This window comes from Boleophthalmus pectinirostris, unplaced genomic scaffold, assembly GCF_026225935.1.
Source record: "Boleophthalmus pectinirostris isolate CB_2022bp ecotype Guang Dong unplaced genomic scaffold, ASM2622593v1 HiC_scaffold_5, whole genome shotgun sequence".
Classification (NCBI taxonomy): domain Eukaryota; kingdom Metazoa; phylum Chordata; class Actinopteri; order Gobiiformes; family Gobiidae; genus Boleophthalmus; species Boleophthalmus pectinirostris.
This window is the reverse complement of record NW_026571404.1, coordinates 25,074,434-25,093,865: the sequence shown is the minus strand read 5'-3', so window position 1 is coordinate 25,093,865 and position 19,432 is coordinate 25,074,434. Positions and strand designations below refer to the sequence as shown.

General features: G+C 41.4%; 3 protein-coding genes across 5 annotated transcripts; all 3 read left to right on the top strand.

The window, feature by feature from the left end:
* Positions 1–9,815: 9,815 nt before the first annotated feature.
* tlx1 (T cell leukemia homeobox 1) lies at positions 9,816–11,709 on the top strand. Its single transcript, XM_055162889.1, has 3 exons — positions 9,816–10,203; positions 10,746–10,983; positions 11,499–11,709. Exons 1-3 carry the CDS (start codon positions 9,816–9,818, stop codon positions 11,707–11,709), a joined length of 837 nt encoding a protein of 278 aa, XP_055018864.1.
* Positions 11,710–13,321: 1,612 nt separating this feature from the next.
* Positions 13,322–15,429, top strand: sdhaf4 (succinate dehydrogenase complex assembly factor 4). 3 transcript variants are annotated; one of them, XM_020921318.2, is made up of 4 exons: positions 13,322–13,488; positions 14,046–14,156; positions 14,559–14,692; positions 15,290–15,429. In XM_020921318.2, the coding sequence occupies exons 1-3, from the start codon at positions 13,410–13,412 to the stop codon at positions 14,666–14,668; spliced, it is 300 nt and encodes a 99-aa protein (XP_020776977.1). In that variant the 5' UTR covers positions 13,322–13,409; the 3' UTR covers positions 14,669–14,692; positions 15,290–15,429. The 3 variants fall into 3 exon arrangements, with proteins under 3 accessions (XP_020776977.1, XP_020776978.1, XP_020776976.1); XM_020921319.2 differs by lacking the exon at positions 15,290–15,429 and having other exon boundaries at positions 14,049–14,156; positions 14,559–14,820; XM_020921317.2 differs by lacking the exon at positions 15,290–15,429 and having other exon boundaries at positions 14,559–14,820.
* Positions 15,338–18,808, top strand: cep68 (centrosomal protein 68). Its single transcript, XM_020921312.2, has 8 exons — positions 15,338–15,477; positions 16,218–16,430; positions 16,500–17,243; positions 17,329–17,467; positions 17,752–17,810; positions 17,904–18,026; positions 18,199–18,295; positions 18,426–18,808. The coding sequence occupies exons 2-8, from the start codon at positions 16,227–16,229 to the stop codon at positions 18,608–18,610; spliced, it is 1,551 nt and encodes a 516-aa protein (XP_020776971.2). The 5' UTR covers positions 15,338–15,477; positions 16,218–16,226; the 3' UTR covers positions 18,611–18,808.
* Positions 18,809–19,432: the final 624 nt, after the last annotated feature.

Below are 19,432 nucleotides of genomic sequence, written 5' to 3'. Positions count from 1 at the left end.
GCCTTGCCTTGCCTTGCCTACCTCAAAAAGAGTAAGAAGGCCACATCCTGGACAGCCAACACAGACATTTGTTGTGAGCCAATTAAAAGTTTGCTTAGACAATTAATGCAACTTACCTTTATATAGCCTCACATACACATAAATAATGATAATAACACAATATTAAAAGAACTGTCAATCAATCAATCAATCAAACTTTATTTATAAAGCGCTTTTCATACAAAAATGTAACTCAAAGTGCTTTACAGTGATTAAAAACAATCCCACATTTCCTTCCACCCACCCACCACCCACCCACCTAACCCCACACAATCAAACAACCCAAACACACACGCACACACGCACACACGCACACTCGGACTCATACTAACTCTTCGTTTGCATGTCCTCCTAGCCCCATCCCCAGGCTGCTCACCGTTTGGTTTCTTCCAATCCCTAAAGTGGGTCTGTCTCATATGCATGCAAGATCTGAAACACACAGAAAGATAATAAACTGTGATGTGGTGGCAATTGAGCAACTAGCCGACTTATTTTTAGAAGTAAAAATGCATGCATTGGGTTCGTCTCTAGCCTATTTTTTGTAACCTAACCTAACTATTGTCATGGTTAAAAATAAAACATAGGCCTAATAACAAGGACAGTTTTTGCTTTAAACTGCCTGGTAATAACATATGGCACTAGAGGGCGCCACTGACCACACATTTCACCTTTAGAAATCAGCTTGATTTACATACAGTAGAAGTTTTTAAAAATAACATAATAGTCTTCAAGTCGGAGCGTATTATAGGCTAATACTAGTAATTTACTCATAACCATTTGGTAATAACCGCAGGGCGAACTATTCCACAATTACAGCATAATTTGGTGGTTAAAATAAAACAAACCATAATTTAAGAGATCACATTTTCTCCGTTTTAGGGCAAACCTATACCCTACAATGCTGCTGATCTAATTCTACTACGCATCCGCTTCATTTATGCATTTTAACTGTAAATCTATCTAGTCCTCAGAATGATAAAAAATGTGCATAATTTTCCGCAATCAGAAAAACTATAATACAGATAATTTAAAAAAAAAACCTAATTCCTGAGTTATGGCCCGTTGAAATTCTGGGGCCATGCTAATTTTTTCAGAAGCCTTAATTTATATGCATGTTTGAGAGACCATAACTTCATAAAAAATACAGTTCGGAAGCTGAAAATGTATATTATTGTAGATTCTTGATCATAGATTTTGAATCTGGAATATTCTGAATATTGGGTATCTTTATTAAGGGGTCGCGCTGTGGGCCCCCAAAATCTCAAATTTGGTTGCTGCTCAATTTTTTTTTTAAATTTTTGAGGTCCAAGATCTATTTACTCCAAGCAGATATTTACAAACTAACTGTTGGACCTGAATATTTGAGAGAATTACCATTTCTGACAACAATCTCACACTTTTCTGAGCTTTCGTGTGGATGGTGTAGAGCTCCAATTATGGTCACAGACCAAATGTGACCTTTTTGGCTGCTTCTTTGGACCCTCGGTTCCTCATGTGGGCACAGTTAGATGTTGATCAAATTTTTACCAGAGAAACTCTGGCATATTCTGATTAACTTCCTTCATTTCAAACAGAATTTTTGAAAATGAGCTCTCACGGGTCATTTTTGGTGAAGCTTAGGTAGTTTTCCACCTGCTAGAAAGGTTCAGTTACCTTTAATAGACTGAAACACTAATTGCTTGTTATAAGGGAAGACAGTTGGAGATTATTTGTTGTACATTGCATGAAAAAGTGTCATTAATCCTTTGTGAAAATTCAACTATTAACTCTGTACAAAATTATGAAAAAGGTTTGTTTACATCATTTATTTTATTTTTATTTGAGGAAGATAATGTATTATTTCACAAAGAAACAGCTTTTTATGGTGTGTAAGTAAAGTAACAAAAGTTAAGATATTATCAATGGAAACTGATCAAAGGTAAATTACATTTGGAATACTCATTGCCTGTTAAATCACAAAGTCTCTGATTCTATAACCATGACTTTCATTATCATCATATGTATATTAATTTTGTACAAAAATATTACAAGAAGGCAATAACATTAACAAGACAACAATCAGTATGAAAACCAACCTCAGCAGAAAATACCAACACACTGCACAAATCTGCCCATTCTGGTCCCTTTGTCACCTACATGTAGATCATCTGTATTGGTATCTTGCACACTAAGCGTTCCTAACTACTAATGAACTTCAGAAGTAATGTTTGGATCCTGTCATAATCTGCAGTGTCAAAGTGTGTCGTGCTCTTCTTCCCTGAACTTCTGGAACCTTAATACAACAGATTATGTGCTGAAACGGAACCCAACATGGTTCTGCCAATGTTCAGGAAGCCAGATGAGGGTTTTGTTGTCTCCATTCATGAATCTCACATAGACATCACCGTGTTCATCTGAACGCTCTGAAATATTCCCAATGAACCACCTGATGTCATAAATACATGCACTGTATTGACCTGGCTGGTCCAGAGAGATATCTGGCACAATTTCATTTTGTATTTCAGAAACTGACACTTCAGTACATAAATGATCTTAAGATATTCTCCTCATTTCTATTTTACCATTTCACACCGGAATGAAAATGTGGTGTGATCTAACCATTCACGGTCTTTGTCTTGCTATAGCGCTCTTCTAGTTTGGAAGTAAATTCATTATTTGTAATAAATTTTGAGTTTGTAAAGAAAAAACTTTACATTCTTTATGTTTTGTGAAGCCCACTCAAACATCTGGAGTGCAGTAAATATTTGATTGCTGTCAGTTGTCTGAAGACTGGTCCTCGCAGCTGAGCTTTTTACTGTGCCACCAAAACCATCACAAACAATGTACCACAAATAATCTCCAATGGTCTTCCTTTATAACAAGCAAATAGTGTTTACGGCTATTAAAGATAATTTAAGCTTGCCAGCAGGTGGAAAACTACCTAAGTTCCACCAAAATTTACACGTAAGAGCTCATTTTCAAAAATTCCATTTGAAATGAAGGAAGTTAATAGTAGATGTTTTTATTACTTTAAACTAATTAGAATCTGCCAAAGTTTTTCTGGTAAAAATTTGATCAACATCTAACTGTGCCCACATGGGGAACCGAGGGTCCAAAGAAGGGGCCAAAAAGGTCACATCTGGTCTGTGACCATATTTGGGACTCTACACCATCCACATGAAAGCTCAGAAAAGTGTTTTTAGAGAAAAAAGATTTTAGTCAGAAATGGTCATTCTCTCAAATCAACAGATTTGATCAACAGACAACAGATTCATAATTTATGACCAAGAATCTACAATAATACAAATTAATAATACAAATACAAACATAAACAATAATACAATATTTTTATGAAGTTATGGTCTCTCAAACATGCTTATAAATTAAGGCTTCTGAAAAAGTAACCATGGCCCCAAAATTTCAACGGGCCATAACTTAGGAACGACTCTAGAGATTGAGCTAAAATTTTAGATTCTTTCATTTGGTAATTTTTGAAATTTGTTTTTAATTTTTTCAGCCAGGTCTGTGATGACTCATAGGGGAGGGTGGCTGATATCATATGGACTGACCCTAAATAGAAAACTGAAACCTGTGAATAAGTTTTGCACCAAATTTATGTTAGTCACATGTGTCCAAGATCAAAACAAACAAAAAAACCAAACAAACAAACTTTTTTTCAAATTTCTATTTATTTCTCCTGTTAGAGTTAAACTGTAATTATTCCTATCAAAAGTTGTGAAGATCAAGAAAGATATTACTCAAAGAAAAAACAAACAGGAAATTCAATGCACAATTATTTAAAATGATAGTATAAATGATCTACATATTAACTGTGACTACAGGGACTACAGTGAGGAGAGATGCCTGTTTTCCTAATAGCTCATTTTAGTGCAGATGTCCTCTCAAGAGCTGAATGGGCCTCCTCTGCACTGCTGAGTGCTGTTTGGACACTCCACTGTGGTGATATACTGTGCTGTAAATGCTGCACTGCACTGGTTTAGGCTCATTGAACCTGTGTGAGTGTTTATTCTGCATGTCGTCTGTTTCCATGGCAATGAGGTGGAGGAGCACCAGAGTTGTACAACATGATGGAGGACGAAGAAATCACAAAAACAGAGCAACCTACGACGTGCTTCATCTCCATCTGTCGAGCCCAGATCTCAGTCTGAGCAGTGGGACCAGGGACTAATTAAAGCTGCAGCGTGGGCCATGTGCAGTAGGTATGAGCAGGGAATAGGCTATACCTGTCCTGTCCTCAAAATGGTTCTCAATTAAGTGTCTCTCTATACAGGTTTATAATATAATATAGAAAGTAGCCCCACAGTTTTGTCCAAGTTCAAGTAAAAAATGGAAAAGTCTAGTCAGAAATGTACAAAAATGGTTACAAATAAATTATATGACTCAAGCAATTGTAACACAGACTCATATTTCCATGATTCTCAAGAAATGTTGGAAACTCTTAACCTTTACCTATTTTAGCCTGAACATTAAATCATGTTGTTCATCTAATAATAAAGGATTTATGTCACAGGGACCAGACTTTTGTCCCTATGAAGTAGGTCACGCTGTGATGTAAGTGTGAAAACACATTTTAGTTGACAATCTTCCTCAGGAAACTTTAACTCATGACTTGTCTTTACCTGTGTGTGTGTGTGTGTGTGTGTGTGTGTGTGGTGGCATAAGCGTGCATGTGTGTATGTATGTGTGTATGTGTGTATGTGTGTTTGTGTGTTTGTGTGTATGTGTGTATGTGTGTATGTGTATGTGTATGTGTATGTGTATGTGTGTATGTGTGTATGTGTGTATGTGTGTATGTGTGTATGTGTGTATGTGTGTGTATGTGTGTATGTGTGTATGTGTGTATGTGTGTATGTGTGTATGTGTATGTGTGTATGTGTGTGCCCAGAAAAGAAGAGAAAAGAAAGAAGAAGAAATGCGATCTGTTTGAGTTGGTGTTAAGTACAGACAACAGGGCATCCCTCAGCCCATAAAATGTGTCAGGTTTTAAAGAAGAGCAGATCACTGCACTTACCACAACCACAGTCAGGAGTGTGTCTTCCAGAGTCTGTCCCCCACAGTCTGTCTCCCAGAGTGTGTCCTCCAGAGTCTGTCCCACAGAGTCCGTCCTCCAGCATCTGTCTTCCAATCTATTCTCCAGAGTCTCTCCCTTAGAGTGTGTCCCTCACAGTCTGCTTTCCAGAGTCTGTCCCTCAGAGTCTGTCCTCCAGAGTCTGTTCTACAGAGACTGTCCTCCAGAGTCTGTTCTACAGAGTCTGCTCCCAGAGTTTGTCCCACAGAATCTGTCCTCCAGAGTCTGTCCCCCAGAGTCTGTCCTCCAGTGTCTGTCTTCCAGTCTATTCCCCAGAATCTGTCGTCCAGAGTCTGTCCTCCAGAGTCTGTCCCCCAGAGTCTGTCCCCCAGAGTCTGTCCTCCAGAGTCTGTCCAGACTCTTTATGATGTCTACCAGAGATAGTACGTCTACATCTATATCTGGTTTGGTCCCATTCTAATCCTGGTTTAGTTCTTTCCTGGTACAGGTTTAGATCTGTTTGATTGTGTGAAGTTGAATGCACCCTATATTTCAGAGTGTGTACCCCAGCCCTCTTTACCGGACAAACCTAGTGAAGAGGAGACAGACACACACATACATACACTGCTGTGACGAATGCACAGAGACATCCACACACAGCTGCAGGGGTTGAGGGTTGAGGGTTGAGCTGATACCAACCTTTAATTGAGCAAACTTTTGTCTGACATGCCGGAACACGTCCGCATCAATCTAGTGCCAATTACAGGCGCTCACTGTGGGCCAAGCCGCGTGCGGTGACAAGCTGGATGATTGATTACCAGCGGCAACAGTTCTCTAACCTGATCAAGCAAATGAGTGTGGTGAGAGGGGCCATCTGAGGCCCCCGCGACAAATTAAATCCGCTCCACTCTCTGCCTCAGGAAAGTGACAAACAGCGACATGTGTAATGCCTGCACACCAATGGGGACATCCTCTGGTCCCTCTCTCTTCCCGTGCCTTCTCGTCTCAAAGAGAAAGGTTCTCTATGCCAAAAGTTAAACTATATTGTCTTAGTTTAGAGCCTACCAATGTAGCACGCATACATCTTAACTGAAACTATCCAGTTTACTTGTGTTTACTTTATTTCACTTCAACTGTGCAACAGTATAAGGCCATGAACTGAAGGGTTTGATGTAACAGTATGGTTAGATTATAAAGCATATATATTAATGAGGTCATAAACCCTATGTGCACATACGTTGCTGTCTCCTCCCCCCTGCAATGAGGAAGAGCTTTTTTGGGGTCCCTGGGGGCCTGAGCACCAGGTGAGAGGGCGGCTGGGGCAACATGAAGATGTATTAATGTACTAAAGACTTAATGAGGCTCCATGCAGTGCCAGGCAGAGGGGGGGTCCTGGGCTGGGGGCCCAGATCGTGTTTACTTTATTAGTTTACAGCAGATTAATGGGGATAATCATTTAAGTGATGGAGATGGATTACCCTCTCAAAGCTGGCCCTATGCTCAGCCACCCACTGCCACACTGATATATACAAGCACACTCTTTTCACACTGTTTTCCGATGCACAACTCTAGGTGCATGTGGGCAAATGCAGTAGTTATTGTCTTGTAGACAATAGCAATACTATTTAACTTTTACCTAATCAGAAAATTATGTATATATTAAGATAACTGTATAATATAATAATAGTTATTATATAGTAAAACATTGTTTTCAGAACAAGAAATATTTAACAATTGACATTTCTGCATATAAGTTTGAATGTGTAGCCTAATAATAGTGACTAGTTATACATCACACTGTGATACAAAACACAGAGTGCTCTAGTAGTTCTAAATAAACTTTTGAACAAAATAAATTCTGTAAATGACTGTGATGAGCTGCATTTGGAGCAGACCCTGCACGAGGGCAAAGGTCTGGCTCCATCATGGAGGATGAGAGTTGTTTCCTGGAAACATCGGAAGCTCTTCAGTGTTCCCCTTAGAACTGTCACCAACATCTAGATTTACTGCCCATAGCAGTAACTGAATGACTGTCTCAAATACACCAAAATTAACCACTATAGGACTTGATAGAATAACTAACTACAAAATAATAGAATAGAATTAGAACTATAAAACTATCCAGGGCTAAGGAGTTTCTTAAACACTGAAGAGAAACAGATAAACAAATGTATTCACCAGGTGTTTGCATTGTGCAGGTACAGAAGGGAGAGTCTGCAGGTGCAGGACGGTGTCGGGTCTCCAGGTGTGTGCAGGTGTGGGGTTGAAAGAGGGGGAGTGTTGAGGTCTGTACAGATGTAGAGCAGGGGAGTCTCCAGAAGTGTGCAGGTGCAGAGGGTGGCACCTTTTTAATTTTAATTTTTTAAACATTTTTATGTTGTTTTTACTTTTTGTAAATTGTGTTGCAAAAGTATGATTAATGTGCTCTTACAGCCATATTGCTGTGATAGGATATATTCCAACTGTCTCTGTGGGACAGAGCTGCCAAGAGTCACCCTTTGCATCCCAAACGTCACATTGTGGGACCAGGGCAAGGGAGGCCCAGAGTCTAGAAGAGCCCGGGGCCAATACTCAATGAGATGGACTCCAGCTGGACTGTGTTCTGAAGTGCTGCCAAAGAGGATGCAGAAGATAGGGCAACCCCTGAAACAAAACAGGCCTGTTCAGACTTTTAGTCTATCAATTTTGTTTGTAAAGGAAAGTAATCACCTAAAATGCAGTAATGCTTAGATGATGCATTGTCATGAGTTGGTCACAAGGAGTATTCTAAATGTTATGCCTGGATGTCAGGAGTGTGGACAGTGTAGATGTGATAGATTGTGTTTGGTCTGTAGAGGCACTCTGTGATCAACTCAGTCTGCTGTTGTGTCTATGAGTGGAGGCCTCTGTGGCCAAGTGTCCATGGTGCTGACAGATTAAACTATTGGCATAAATCTCTGCACGGCCAGGGCCAATTTGTTCATTATATAGTACAAATAAAATCTCACTACTCGTGTTCATGCGGTCTTTTCATGGTAATTTAATGAAACTTAAATCAACTGTACCTCTGAAATAACTCCCACCAGCTCTGTTCCACTGTTAGAGCCCTGCAGCCCCAGCCTCTGTTCCTCATGGTCAAACTCCCCCTTTTTCCACCACCAAGCACTGTCCCACGCAGTTTGAATGACACTTCAAGATCCTGACTGAAGCATGCCTTTTATGGGAAAGTGACTCAGGGAAATTGGACAGAGGAGTCGCACTCACATTTTTTAAGGTCAGTGTCAATGATCTACTTGTTCATAGCACAGTAGGCTCCGGAGCCTAAAAATGGATGATAAAAGTAGGCCTATATGTCACTGGACAAAAAAAATATATATAAAAAATAAAATAAAAATAAAATAATAGGAACACTATCTTACGGACTGAAGAAAATTATACGGGGAGTTAACGCAGGAAAACAATGAATACACTTTACTTTCCACGTGTTACTGGCTTTAATCAATCATCGCGTGTGGCGTTCTCTGGAAGTGGTTGTCGTTCATATGATAAGTGCACTGATACAAGCAGTGGAGAAAAAACAGAAGTGTCTACAGAGAGGCCCCCAACGCGTTACACAAAGGCCCCTGAACGCAGCCCAGACAATAAGCAACAGCAGCAGTCTACAGCTGGAAAAGCTCTGCACTACTCAACAGCACACTCAGGAACTTTGCAGACCACTTGATTAATTTCAGTAGGCTACATTATATTAGTAGGCCTTTATTCATTGTTGTTGTTGTTATATATATATATATTTTTTATTTATATTGATCACCTAGGTTGTTATTAAGCTATGCTATATAGGATTCGTTAACTGTATTGTATTGCAGGCTTCATGTTGTAGCCAACATGAATTGGGCGTCAGATAGTGTCCGCAGTCAGAGCGCTTTCAGCGCGTTGGTTTGCACGCACGTGCACTAAGCAAATTTATCTCCATTACCCACCGCACTACTAATGAGCGTCGCAACAACACAAATATAATCTTTTTAAAATTTTAATGTTCTTTATCTGAGTTTAATAGGCTTAGAAGATCGTAGTTCACTGGGCGCAGTCCCCAGTATGAAAATTTTATGGGGCTCGTTTGGCAAATAATAGCCGCTTACTGCGTATACAATATTAATAGGCCTACTGTGGTATTAAGTAATTAAGTCCCAGGGGTTTTGTGTAGACACAAATCAATGGGCCATCAGTTGTACACATCAGCAGTGCACGATAAACCTATATACTGCCTGAAAATGACAAAATTTCCTCTCGTAGCCTGGTATTGCCTATCTAGGGATAAGCTAAATAATCACTGGCAAATTGCGAATGAGTGAGACCATAGGACATATAGCCTATCAATATTGCTGACTTTATCTGCGCGTCTTTGGGATTCATTAGCCTTTGCTTTAGGTCTCATTTTATTTCCTTAATTAACCTCTTTAAAATTCGTTTTAGCAACGGAACAGCAGATCAGATAATCATCATTTGGCATATTCTGGCTCAATTCTGTAGGCTACCCATAGTTTACTCGTGCGCCCTACCAGCACAGCTACAAGGCCCCTCATGCAGTGTTCTCGATGTTCACTCAGAGCACCTCGCGAGTCTCGCGCTGTCTATTTGTCCCTGATTGATGTTCTCACGCTGTTGTTCCGCCTCACGCGCACTACACTGAGCCTGCGTGCTACATAAAGCCTCTGAGCGCACGAGCAGAACCCAGAGTCAACGAAGCCGTGTCTCTCGCGCCACCTGCAGCGGGACTCGCGCAGGCGCTATGGAGCACATTGGCAACCTGGGCCACACGGAGCCCATCAGCTTCGGCATTGAGCAGATCTTGAGCCACGCGGACCAGAGCTGCATGCTTGGCGCGAGGACGCACGATGTGGACTATGGTCATGCGGCCTACGGCGGTGGTGCAGTTAACGGCAGTGGCGGCTTCACCTGTGCCAATGCAGTGTATAATGGGAGCGGTGGTGGCGGAGCGTGCGGGGCTTACATGAACATGGGGATGAACGTGACATCAAATAACGTAATAAGGGTCCCTGCGCACCGGCCTGTGAGCGGCGGGCCTCCACCTCCACACGTCCCGGGCCCCGGCCTCAGTGCACTTACGTTCCCCTGGATGGAGAGTAATCGACGTTATACCAAGGATCGCTTCACAGGTACAACGTAGCCTATGAATGCTTTATTGTCATTACGTGAGACAGACCCTTGTCTAATATTAAGTCTAGACCTATTTCTTTTTTCCTTGGCAGTTGTCAGCATCATAGCGTATATTAGGTCATGCTACGTCAGGGCCTATTTCTTTTTTCTTCTTCTTAATACTATGTCTTTTCTGCTGAAAGCATTTCTTCTGGCCTTTGGCCCTTCACCCCATTCACTCGATACTCCATTTGGGCAACGTTAGAGTATCCTCATCCTATGACATGTGACCAGCATTATAGCCTTTAGAAAGGCATATATTTGATGATTTATTGTTCAATAAAAATAATAATATAGCCTCTTCAATCCTGTGTTATAAACTAGAATTTGTATTAAATTAATTTCAATCTGTTCCGTTAAACTTCCCAACTCACGTGTTACCTGACTTGGTTTTCTCTTCAACAGCTGCTCTGTCTCCTCACATTCTGACCTGTTCTGTCTTGTTTCTCTCCTCTTGTGGTGCCCTGTGCTCCCATCCTGTGTTTGATCCCGCTTTGCCCAGTGTCGCTCTCACCCGTGTCTGTGGCGCGTCGTGTAGGTCACCCGTACCAGAACAGGACACCCCCCAAAAAGAAGAAGCCGCGCACTTCGTTCTCGCGGCTGCAGATCTGTGAGTTGGAGAAGCGTTTCCACCGACAGAAGTACCTGGCCTCGGCTGAGAGGGCCACGCTCGCCAAGGCCCTCAAGATGACGGACGCGCAAGTCAAGACATGGTTCCAGAATCGGCGCACCAAGTGGAGGTGAGGATCCCTTCAGGGGTCAGATTAGATTTTAAAAAAAAAGAAGAAAAAGTTTCTTCTTCTTCTTCCTCTTCTTGTTCTTCTTGTTCTTGTTCTTCTTCTTCTTCTTCTTCTTCTTCTTCTTCTTCTTCTTATTATTATTATTATTATTATTATTATTATTATATGTTTTATGATTATGTAATAAATCCTCCCGTAAAATAATGATAATTAAAAAAATATATATAAAAAAATTTTGCCTTATTAATTGCCTACTTATTAAATTGAGTTAGAGTTTTCTTAGGTATCCTTAGGTATCCTACACATAACTGATCTTTCTTTTGCCAAAGCCACCTTGATTTTTCAGATTTTATAATAGGCTATTCTGTGGCTAATCAGAGTTTTTCGATTGTGATTGTTTTGCCTCCATTCCCCAATTTAAACTGCAGTCCATTTGTTTATAAACATTTAATCAACTAACCCTAACGCTTAAAGGTCTATAATCTGCTCAAATCACTGCATTTAATTTGATCCAGGCGTCAGACCGCGGAGGAGCGCGAGGCAGAGCGTCAACAGGCCAACCGTCTTCTGATGCAGCTCCAGCACGAGGCCTTCCAGAAGTCGGTGTGCGAGCGCGTGAGTCCGGACCCGCTGTGTCTACAGAACAGCTCTCTTTTTGCACTGCATAACCTGCAGCCCTGGAGCGAGCACGCGGCCAAGCTCAGCAGCGTGTCTGCGTGCGACTGAGCAGGGCCACACGGACTCTATCCAAGGACCAAGGACCAGAAAGCCGAGAGCAGGTCTCCGGCAGAAACGAGCTTGTGCCGTGTGATGCGCGGCGCGCGCACAGTGGACTACAGACACTCGCCGCACCTTCGGAAGCACTAGGATATATTTTTAAAATATTGGATTATTTTATAAAGTCTGCTTGTATCTGTGTCTGTGGTGTTACATTCATAAACAGCCAAGTTTGCTCATACAGGCTATAGCCTAAACCAAATAGGCTGCACTGATATTTGTCAGATTATAGCCTATGCATTACTTTCCATATTGACATTGCTATTTTTTCAAGGGGCCAAATTCAGTAGTTCACAGTTTACAAACCCTCCCTTTTATCGATCTCATCTTAATTTGTTTTTTGCTGTTTACTGTGAATTTACAGAAATGATTTAATACATGATGAGTCTTACATGGTTTCACCAAGTGAACAGTAGGCTTGCCTAACAAAATAGCACTTTTTGTTCCATTTCTAAACGATTTATGCCTCCATAATGTTCACATTAAACACTAAATCAAGCATTAAGTAGTTCATTTATGTGATTCAGCTAGCCATTATGGCCTATAAAAATGAGGATTAGCGATTTTTGTCCTTATTATACTATTAGTTTGTTAGGACCAAAAATAACAAAACTTTAAGAGAATATTTAAATGAAAACTTTATGAAATATAGGCGCAAAAGGCATAGGCTCGGGCTTCACTAAATAAAATATGTTTGTAAAAAATAGGACATATTTTTTTATACATGTGTTTGGACTGTGGAATATTTTGCTTTTCACTCATGCCTTAATGTGAAAATTGTGTCAGTTAAATAGCCTAACTCCCATAAAACGTCCAAGGTGGGACAAGAACTTCAGCAAATTCTTTTGGAATAACAAAAAGCACAACGAATAGCGTTCACGTGGGGCAGTTATGAACATATAAAAAGCGATATTAAATGAAATGAGAAGATACTCAGCAGACAAATACATCTTTATTTAAGCTTATGGGTTGTTCAAAGCCCAGGAAGCAAGGAAAGGAATCCACGGAGGAAACCTGTGCGAACAGAAATCAAATAAAATAAAAAATAAATAATAAAACGTTAATAATAATAATAATAATAGCAAGGGATGTGTTACATAATCCTCAATTTAAAACTAATAAAAATATGTTCAAACACATGTAGTATTATTATTGACCGTGATTAAAAAGTCTCATAATAATAATATAAATAAATTAAATATAAATAATAAACCTATAGGTAAAATTTTCACTAATTTGGGTAGAACTTGTACCTGGGGGATGGCTCTACTATTTATCCTCAAGTTGTGTCTCCTCCTTCCTGTTTCCTCTCCTTCTCTCTCTTCGCTGGGTCTCGTCTGTGACCGGCATAGAACTATAATAAAATCATATCATAGATTCATGATGGCCGGGACATCCTCACCCATTTCCTGTAGAATCGAGGAAAGGAAGAGAGGAGTAGGAGACAAGGAAAGAGAATTGAGGCGCACCCCCGACTCTTTCAGTTTATTATGTGACTATAGTCTCCCCCTGCTGGCACTTACCTAGAATTACATAATGCTTATTTGTCGCGTAACAATGATGTCATATTTCCTTGCCTGTCACTGGACAATCAAACGAAACGGCCAGACCTGTGTAGTTACAGAAGCTGGACAAGCTCTGAACGCGGCATGTCTCTGTGGCGTTGGTGCGTCTCGGCGCGATACCACGGCGCCAGCTCCAGGTCAGCGGTGGACGCGCTCTGCAAAGGTCAGTGTAGGAGCTTGGTTGTCCCCAGATCACCCTTATTGACTCTCCGGTGTGTTAGCTACAGCACGTCCAGTTTAGCGTTGACGTGAAACCATGGCTCAGACATTCAAACTTGAGCTACTGTTTTTACTGTCTTTTGTAGAAAAACAATTAGTTAAACAAACTTTCCTACTCCGACCAAGGGACATTTTAGCATACGTCCAAGGAGGTCAAATTAAAATTCTTTGTTGGCCAAAATGCTATTTTGGATGCAATACTCTTCTTTTTTTCTCAAATGTCAATAGTCTCATATTTTGGACAGGACTACAATAAAGTGATTAACCTGAAAATATGGACATCGTAACTGAGTTTAGGAAGACAATTTTTTTTTAGAGTTGGTAAAGTACTACATAGCAGAATTCAGTTTCTTGAATATGCACAAACATTCAACCACCAGACCCTACTGAGTGCCAATGGGCTCTCTCTCTCTCTGCTGTCACAACACTTATAGTCTACTGTTCATGGTTGAACATCTACATACATTGATGTTAAGTTCTTTCTCTGTTTGGGGGGGTCAGCAGGCTGGAGAGCATCAAGTGGAGCTGCCAAGGACCGAGAGCCTCTGAAGAAACCAAACACCCCTCAAGGCCGCTTTGACCAATCTGAGAAAGTGGACGATGTGTTACAAAGTGAGAACCTATTTGGTTTAATAAGAATAGTGGTCTACTGAAGATAGGGCTGTAAGAAATCTGAGATTGTAAAGTTAGGATGAGAGTCCTGAGGCTGCATGTTTACAGTTTATCAATATGTCTATGACGGAGGATCTTCAGCTTCACTTTAGCATTATCTTTGTGAGTACAGTTCTGGCCTTGACTCTGACAATATTGTATTCTATCATATTCGATGTACCTGCATATTACATTACTGATGTAAGTTTAATAGTAATACACAGTTACTCAGTCAAAGGTGTAAACCACACTGACACATCCACTCATTATTTATCAATTTATCAGATCAGTACGTAACATAATAATAAATCAATCTATGAAAAAAATAAAATAAAAAATCATGCCAAACTGTTTCTGTTGCAGAGTTTCCTGAGGATGTAAACCCCATCACCAAGGAGAAGGGAGGCCCCCGTGGCCCAGAGCCCACCCGCTACGGGGACTGGGAGCGGAAAGGCCGCTGTGTGGACTTTTAAGTAGCCAGCCTTGTGTAATGGCATGTATGTATGTAATGATATGTATATAAATTTGTTCCTATTCATGAATATGTCCTGCGTTCATGGCACTGCCAAAGACAAAGAAATAATAAAATGTGAGTAAAAATAAACCTTGTACAGAAAGGCTTGAATTTGACATTCAACATTTAGGCTACATCTTAAACTTGATACCTACCTAAATCTTCATTATCTAATAATATAATAATGTATAGGCTCTGAAGAGAATTAGTGTCACGTGTGAAATGGCAGCGGTCACCCCTCACAATTCTAGCCTTGAAAACTAGCTTACAGCCTATTAATTGCAGTTTTTATATATGAGCTATTCAATTGTGTTGGATTGTTGTGGACTAGGCGCAGTACAGTGTGTATGTTGTACATATGTATATGTATGGTCGTTACTATGCATGTGATGTGATGTGACGCAATGTATTATGCAGCTGCAACGTGAGGCCTTTATGGACGGCCGCTAGAGGGAGTTAACCCATAGCCCTCCTAGGCGGGCGTGATAGAGAAACTGAATGCTCTCTCCTGGTTATCAGCAGGCCTAGAAAGTACAGCGATTACATAGTCTGAATCTTTAAGAAAGAGTCTGATATGTAGCCTACAGTGTCTGATACGAGAGGAGCCATTCTTACGACCGCCTTGCAGCTTCTGTGTGAGTTTCGACCAAGCTGCAGCTACAGTCTACACTGCGGTGAGGACCGAACTCCGACCGAACTAATGGGCCTGAACTGTGGCTGGTGACTGTGTCCAAGGCCCACGGCTTTTCCGATGTTCTGCTGATAAAGGTAGCCTATCTTGGTGTTCTATTCTGGATTTAATGTGTTTTTTCTTAAAGGAAATGGATAGCAACAAATATGCACTTCCTTATTATTGCTACATTGTTTTTCGCAGCCGATCAGTGCAGACCAACTCAAAAGAGAGAAAGCGCTCTCCGCTGCCAGCATTATGTCATACTCAGAATAAAGGTGACATTTTAAGGGGGTCCACCATGGAGCAGCTAATGGCTTTGCGCAAAATTGCTCATAGATTAGCCTATAACATGGGAGTAGTTTTCGTTATTGTGTGAAAACAGCGCCCACTTGATCCCGTTCAATGAAGCTGAGCCACAATGGCGGCTGTGTACCAGCTGTTGCCATAGTTACGTACTCCCTGGCCTAGTCTGTAAATACAGGATAAACACGTGGAAATGCTAAGAAACTAAGTCTGGACTTTTAAGTAAATATTGGCCTAAATAATTTTAAAGACAAATGAGCAACAAAGCAAATTAAGAAATAGAAGCTTTGACAGACCTTGCCTACACACATTTTATTTATATTAATAAATGTTTTCACTGCCAGGGTGAGAGAAACTGGAACCATAGAAGTATGACGATGCAGAGCTTTTGTAAAAGGAACAGGGAAAGGCATGATTATGAGCTACTACATCTCTCCTGTTTTTCTGTCAACTGAAATCAATGCAACAACATAAGTTTCAATTTAAATTCTTAGGCTATATTATTGTAACAGAATTTTCTTCTGTTTCTCAGGGCTGTCAGATGGAAGCCAGGGAATACAATCCACAGTCCAGTACAAGCTGTGGACACACTTTAGGGGCCCAGGTACTACAGAAAAATGTGAGCATAGCCCCCCCCTCCAGGCTTCTTGCAGAGTGTCACTACAAAGTGAGACGGCCTTTGTTCACTACTCAACAACACATATCCATTTTGAAGACAACAACTGGAGCAGACAGCAAAGAGCAGGTAAAACATAAAACATACAGTACTATAGTGTTATTTTGCCATAGTAGCCTGTTAATCTCCATTCCACAGAGTAATACAGACCCCAGCCCAGCTGGGATGAGGCCCCTCCACAGCCCCCAGACCAGGCGCAGAGAGGACCAGCCTCTTCTCCACAAGGAGCTTTTTCCATCAGGCAGTAGAAGCAGGATGTCTCCTCTGACCAGTAACAGACCTTCACATCTCAGACCCCATAACTCTGTCCTTCAGGTCCACAGAATGAGCACCCCTGTTAGGCCACCACTTAGCTCCCCAGTGCTGCACCCCAGGTACACCCCCCTCTCAAGTCACAGGAGGGCACAAACAGAACAGACGACTAGCACCCCATATCAGGCTGAATACTGGGCCTGTGCCATTCCCAAAGACCCCCCGCCTACACCGTTAGGTAGAGATCCCCACCAGGATTATGAGGGTCTGCTGGACTACACCTACCCACTAAGGTCTGCTCAGGTGGGAGACTGGACCCTCCAGGACTCAGGGATTGAAGTGGACCACCTCTCCACTAGCCTATCTGAGCTCAACCTGTCCTTTGGTGGCATGGAGTCAAAAGACCCCGTCTCTATAGGTCCAAGCTCACCAGACTTGTTAGGCAGCCTGTTTCCGGCAACACCTTCCTCCCCAGCAGATCGGCCGGAGTGGAGTAAGCAGAAAAACACAATGGTGTCCTCCATCTCCTCTGCACTCATAACTCTGCCCTGGGAAAAAGGCCTTCAGGAGGAGGAGGAGTTCAGACCCCTCCCAGAGAAGATAGAACTGCTCCAGCAGCTGTCACGGCAGGTGATAATCTTTTTTAAAGCAAGGAATTTAAATCAATGATTACATGAAAAGCTCTGCATGTATGTGTGTGTGTCTGTGTGTAAAGGTGATTGAGGCAGCAGCCATTCTACACCCTGCGCACTGGGACTCTGCCCAGACCCACTGTCCCCCTATAGCTCAGGATTCTCGGGACACCGCACAAGCACATCTTAGAACAGAAGACTTACATCATCTCTGGACTGAAGGTTCATTCCTCCATATACAGTAGATTATAACCAAAGTGGGGGCTTGGAGCTGGGGGTCGCGAGATGACTTGGAAGATGCAATTTTAATAGTGGTTATGATGCCGTATTTATTCTATTTTAATTGAAAGGAGCATATTTAATCTAATTTTGTATAAGACAATAAACGCCTCATAATAAGTTTTCCAATGCAAAGTTTGTTTGTTTTTTCATTTTGCATTGCCCGGGTCAGTTTGCATAAATTCATATGAGGTTTTCTGAAGGATAAAGTCTGTTTGCTTGTTTAGACTTGGTGGACTCCCTGAGAGGACCAGAGCAACACAGCTCTCTCATGGAGCACATCAGTGTAAGCTATAAGTGAAATTATTATTGTTTATAATAAAGTAGTCAGGGCTGCGCCCTGTAGTGTCTGTGGTAAACCATGAGCTCTGTGCTGTAGGTGTTTTGCAGACACCTGGAGCAGCTTGTCCGCTGGCTCTACACTGCCTCACAGAAAATAGAGCGGCTGGCCCCGCCCACAGTGGACATCCACAGTGTCAAGTCCTCCCTGGCTCAGTACAAGGTTTGTAAATCATTGTCTGTCTCTCCAGGTGCCATGTCAAATGTTTGGAAATGACAGTTTACAAAATGTGCCAACCTTTCCTTCATTTGATGCTGTTTCAAGTTTCACTGTTATTGTGATGATTGAAACACTGTATTTGTATCAGTTTGAGGACTTTGATGTGTGTTTGTAGAATTTTCAGCAAGATGTGAACAGCCACATGCCCTTGACCTCCAGTGTTCTACAAACAGGTCGCCTCCTGCTCAGTTGCATCCACAGCACCTCTCCAGGTCAGCCTCGTCATCTGTTTGAGTTGACACTTTCACATTAGTATTCCTGCTGCTCATCAGGCTATATGATGTATTTAAGGAGTTCAAGAAGTTATGTATTGGTGAGTTACATTGTGTGTCCGCTCCACAGTGCTCAGAGAAACTCTGCTCCTGATTGAGAGCCAGTCCAGACTTCTGGAGAGACATACAGAAAACTTCTTCTCTTCCATCCTCTCTGCCATGGACAGCCTGACCCAGCCACACACAGACGAGGCACAGACAGGATCAGAGAAAGGAGAAGAGCCCAAAGAACTGAGCCCTGTGGGCGAGCATTAAGAAGCTCTTTTGCTGAATGTTGAACCGAGTGAGACACACAGGAGTGATATTTTCACATTGACTGAGTGAAACCGGTTTCACAGACGAGCTTTTATGGAATTCAGTCACTGTAGACCAGCACGCAAAAAAACAAAAAAATGTGAACATTATTTATTTTGAAAGTGCCTTTCACAAAAAAATAAACACTTTGCCAAATCACCTCTGTTCTGAGCACCTGAGTCTTACTTAAACTCATAGATGTCTGAATTTTTTTATTTAACATTTTATTTTTTGTTGTGTCTCATATAAATATTGAAGAAAGCCAACCTAGGTGCACTTTTGGTTATTTTTATGGCCTTACACAGTCACAGTCACACTCATGCTCATAAAAATGGATTTCTGTCCATAGGTTTGAGTAATGAAACGAACACCGTCATAGCAATGAGCAATTCAAAACAAATTTCGCACCTGTGAACTGTCTAATGAAACCAATGAAAAAGTATTTGTTCGTAAGTGGAAAGGGACAATTGCAATATTTTTTATACATATTGTTTATTTGAATGAAGATACCGAAGGCCATGTTTCCCTCCAGAAACAATGATTGACAGTTGAAATTCCACACAAGTTTTGAGAACCTTCATTTTATGCCCGTCATGGCCTCACATTGAAGATAATTGCAGAGTATAATGAACATGACAGCCACTGACACAAGACAAGAGGAGCACAGCATCATTCTCCCCTGTGCATGTGTCACAGTGCAGCTTAGGTGGGGGGGGAATATAAAAGGCATACAGAGCAAGTGCAATTGCCTATTGGTTAATGAACTGTGTGTCAAGTGTCAGA

Coding starts and splice junctions, on each gene's coding strand:
- tlx1 (XM_055162889.1), top strand. CDS start 9,816: ATGGAGCACATTGGCAACCTGGGCCACACGGAGCCCATCAGCTTCGGC. Junction 10,204..10,745: donor TACCAAGGATCGCTTCACAG/GTACAACGTAGC, acceptor CGCTTTGCCCAG/TGTCGCTCTCACCCGTGTCT. Junction 10,984..11,498: donor AATCGGCGCACCAAGTGGAG/GTGAGGATCCCT, acceptor AATTTGATCCAG/GCGTCAGACCGCGGAGGAGC.
- cep68 (XM_020921312.2), top strand. CDS start 16,227: ATGGAAGCCAGGGAATACAATCCACAGTCCAGTACAAGCTGTGGACAC. Junction 16,431..16,499: donor GAGCAGACAGCAAAGAGCAG/GTAAAACATAAA, acceptor TCCATTCCACAG/AGTAATACAGACCCCAGCCC. Junction 17,468..17,751: donor ACATCATCTCTGGACTGAAG/GTTCATTCCTCC, acceptor TTGCTTGTTTAG/ACTTGGTGGACTCCCTGAGA.
- sdhaf4 (XM_020921318.2), top strand. CDS start 13,410: ATGTCTCTGTGGCGTTGGTGCGTCTCGGCGCGATACCACGGCGCCAGC. Junction 13,489..14,045: donor GGTGGACGCGCTCTGCAAAG/GTCAGTGTAGGA, acceptor TGGGGGGGTCAG/CAGGCTGGAGAGCATCAAGT. Junction 14,157..14,558: donor AGTGGACGATGTGTTACAAA/GTGAGAACCTAT, acceptor TTTCTGTTGCAG/AGTTTCCTGAGGATGTAAAC.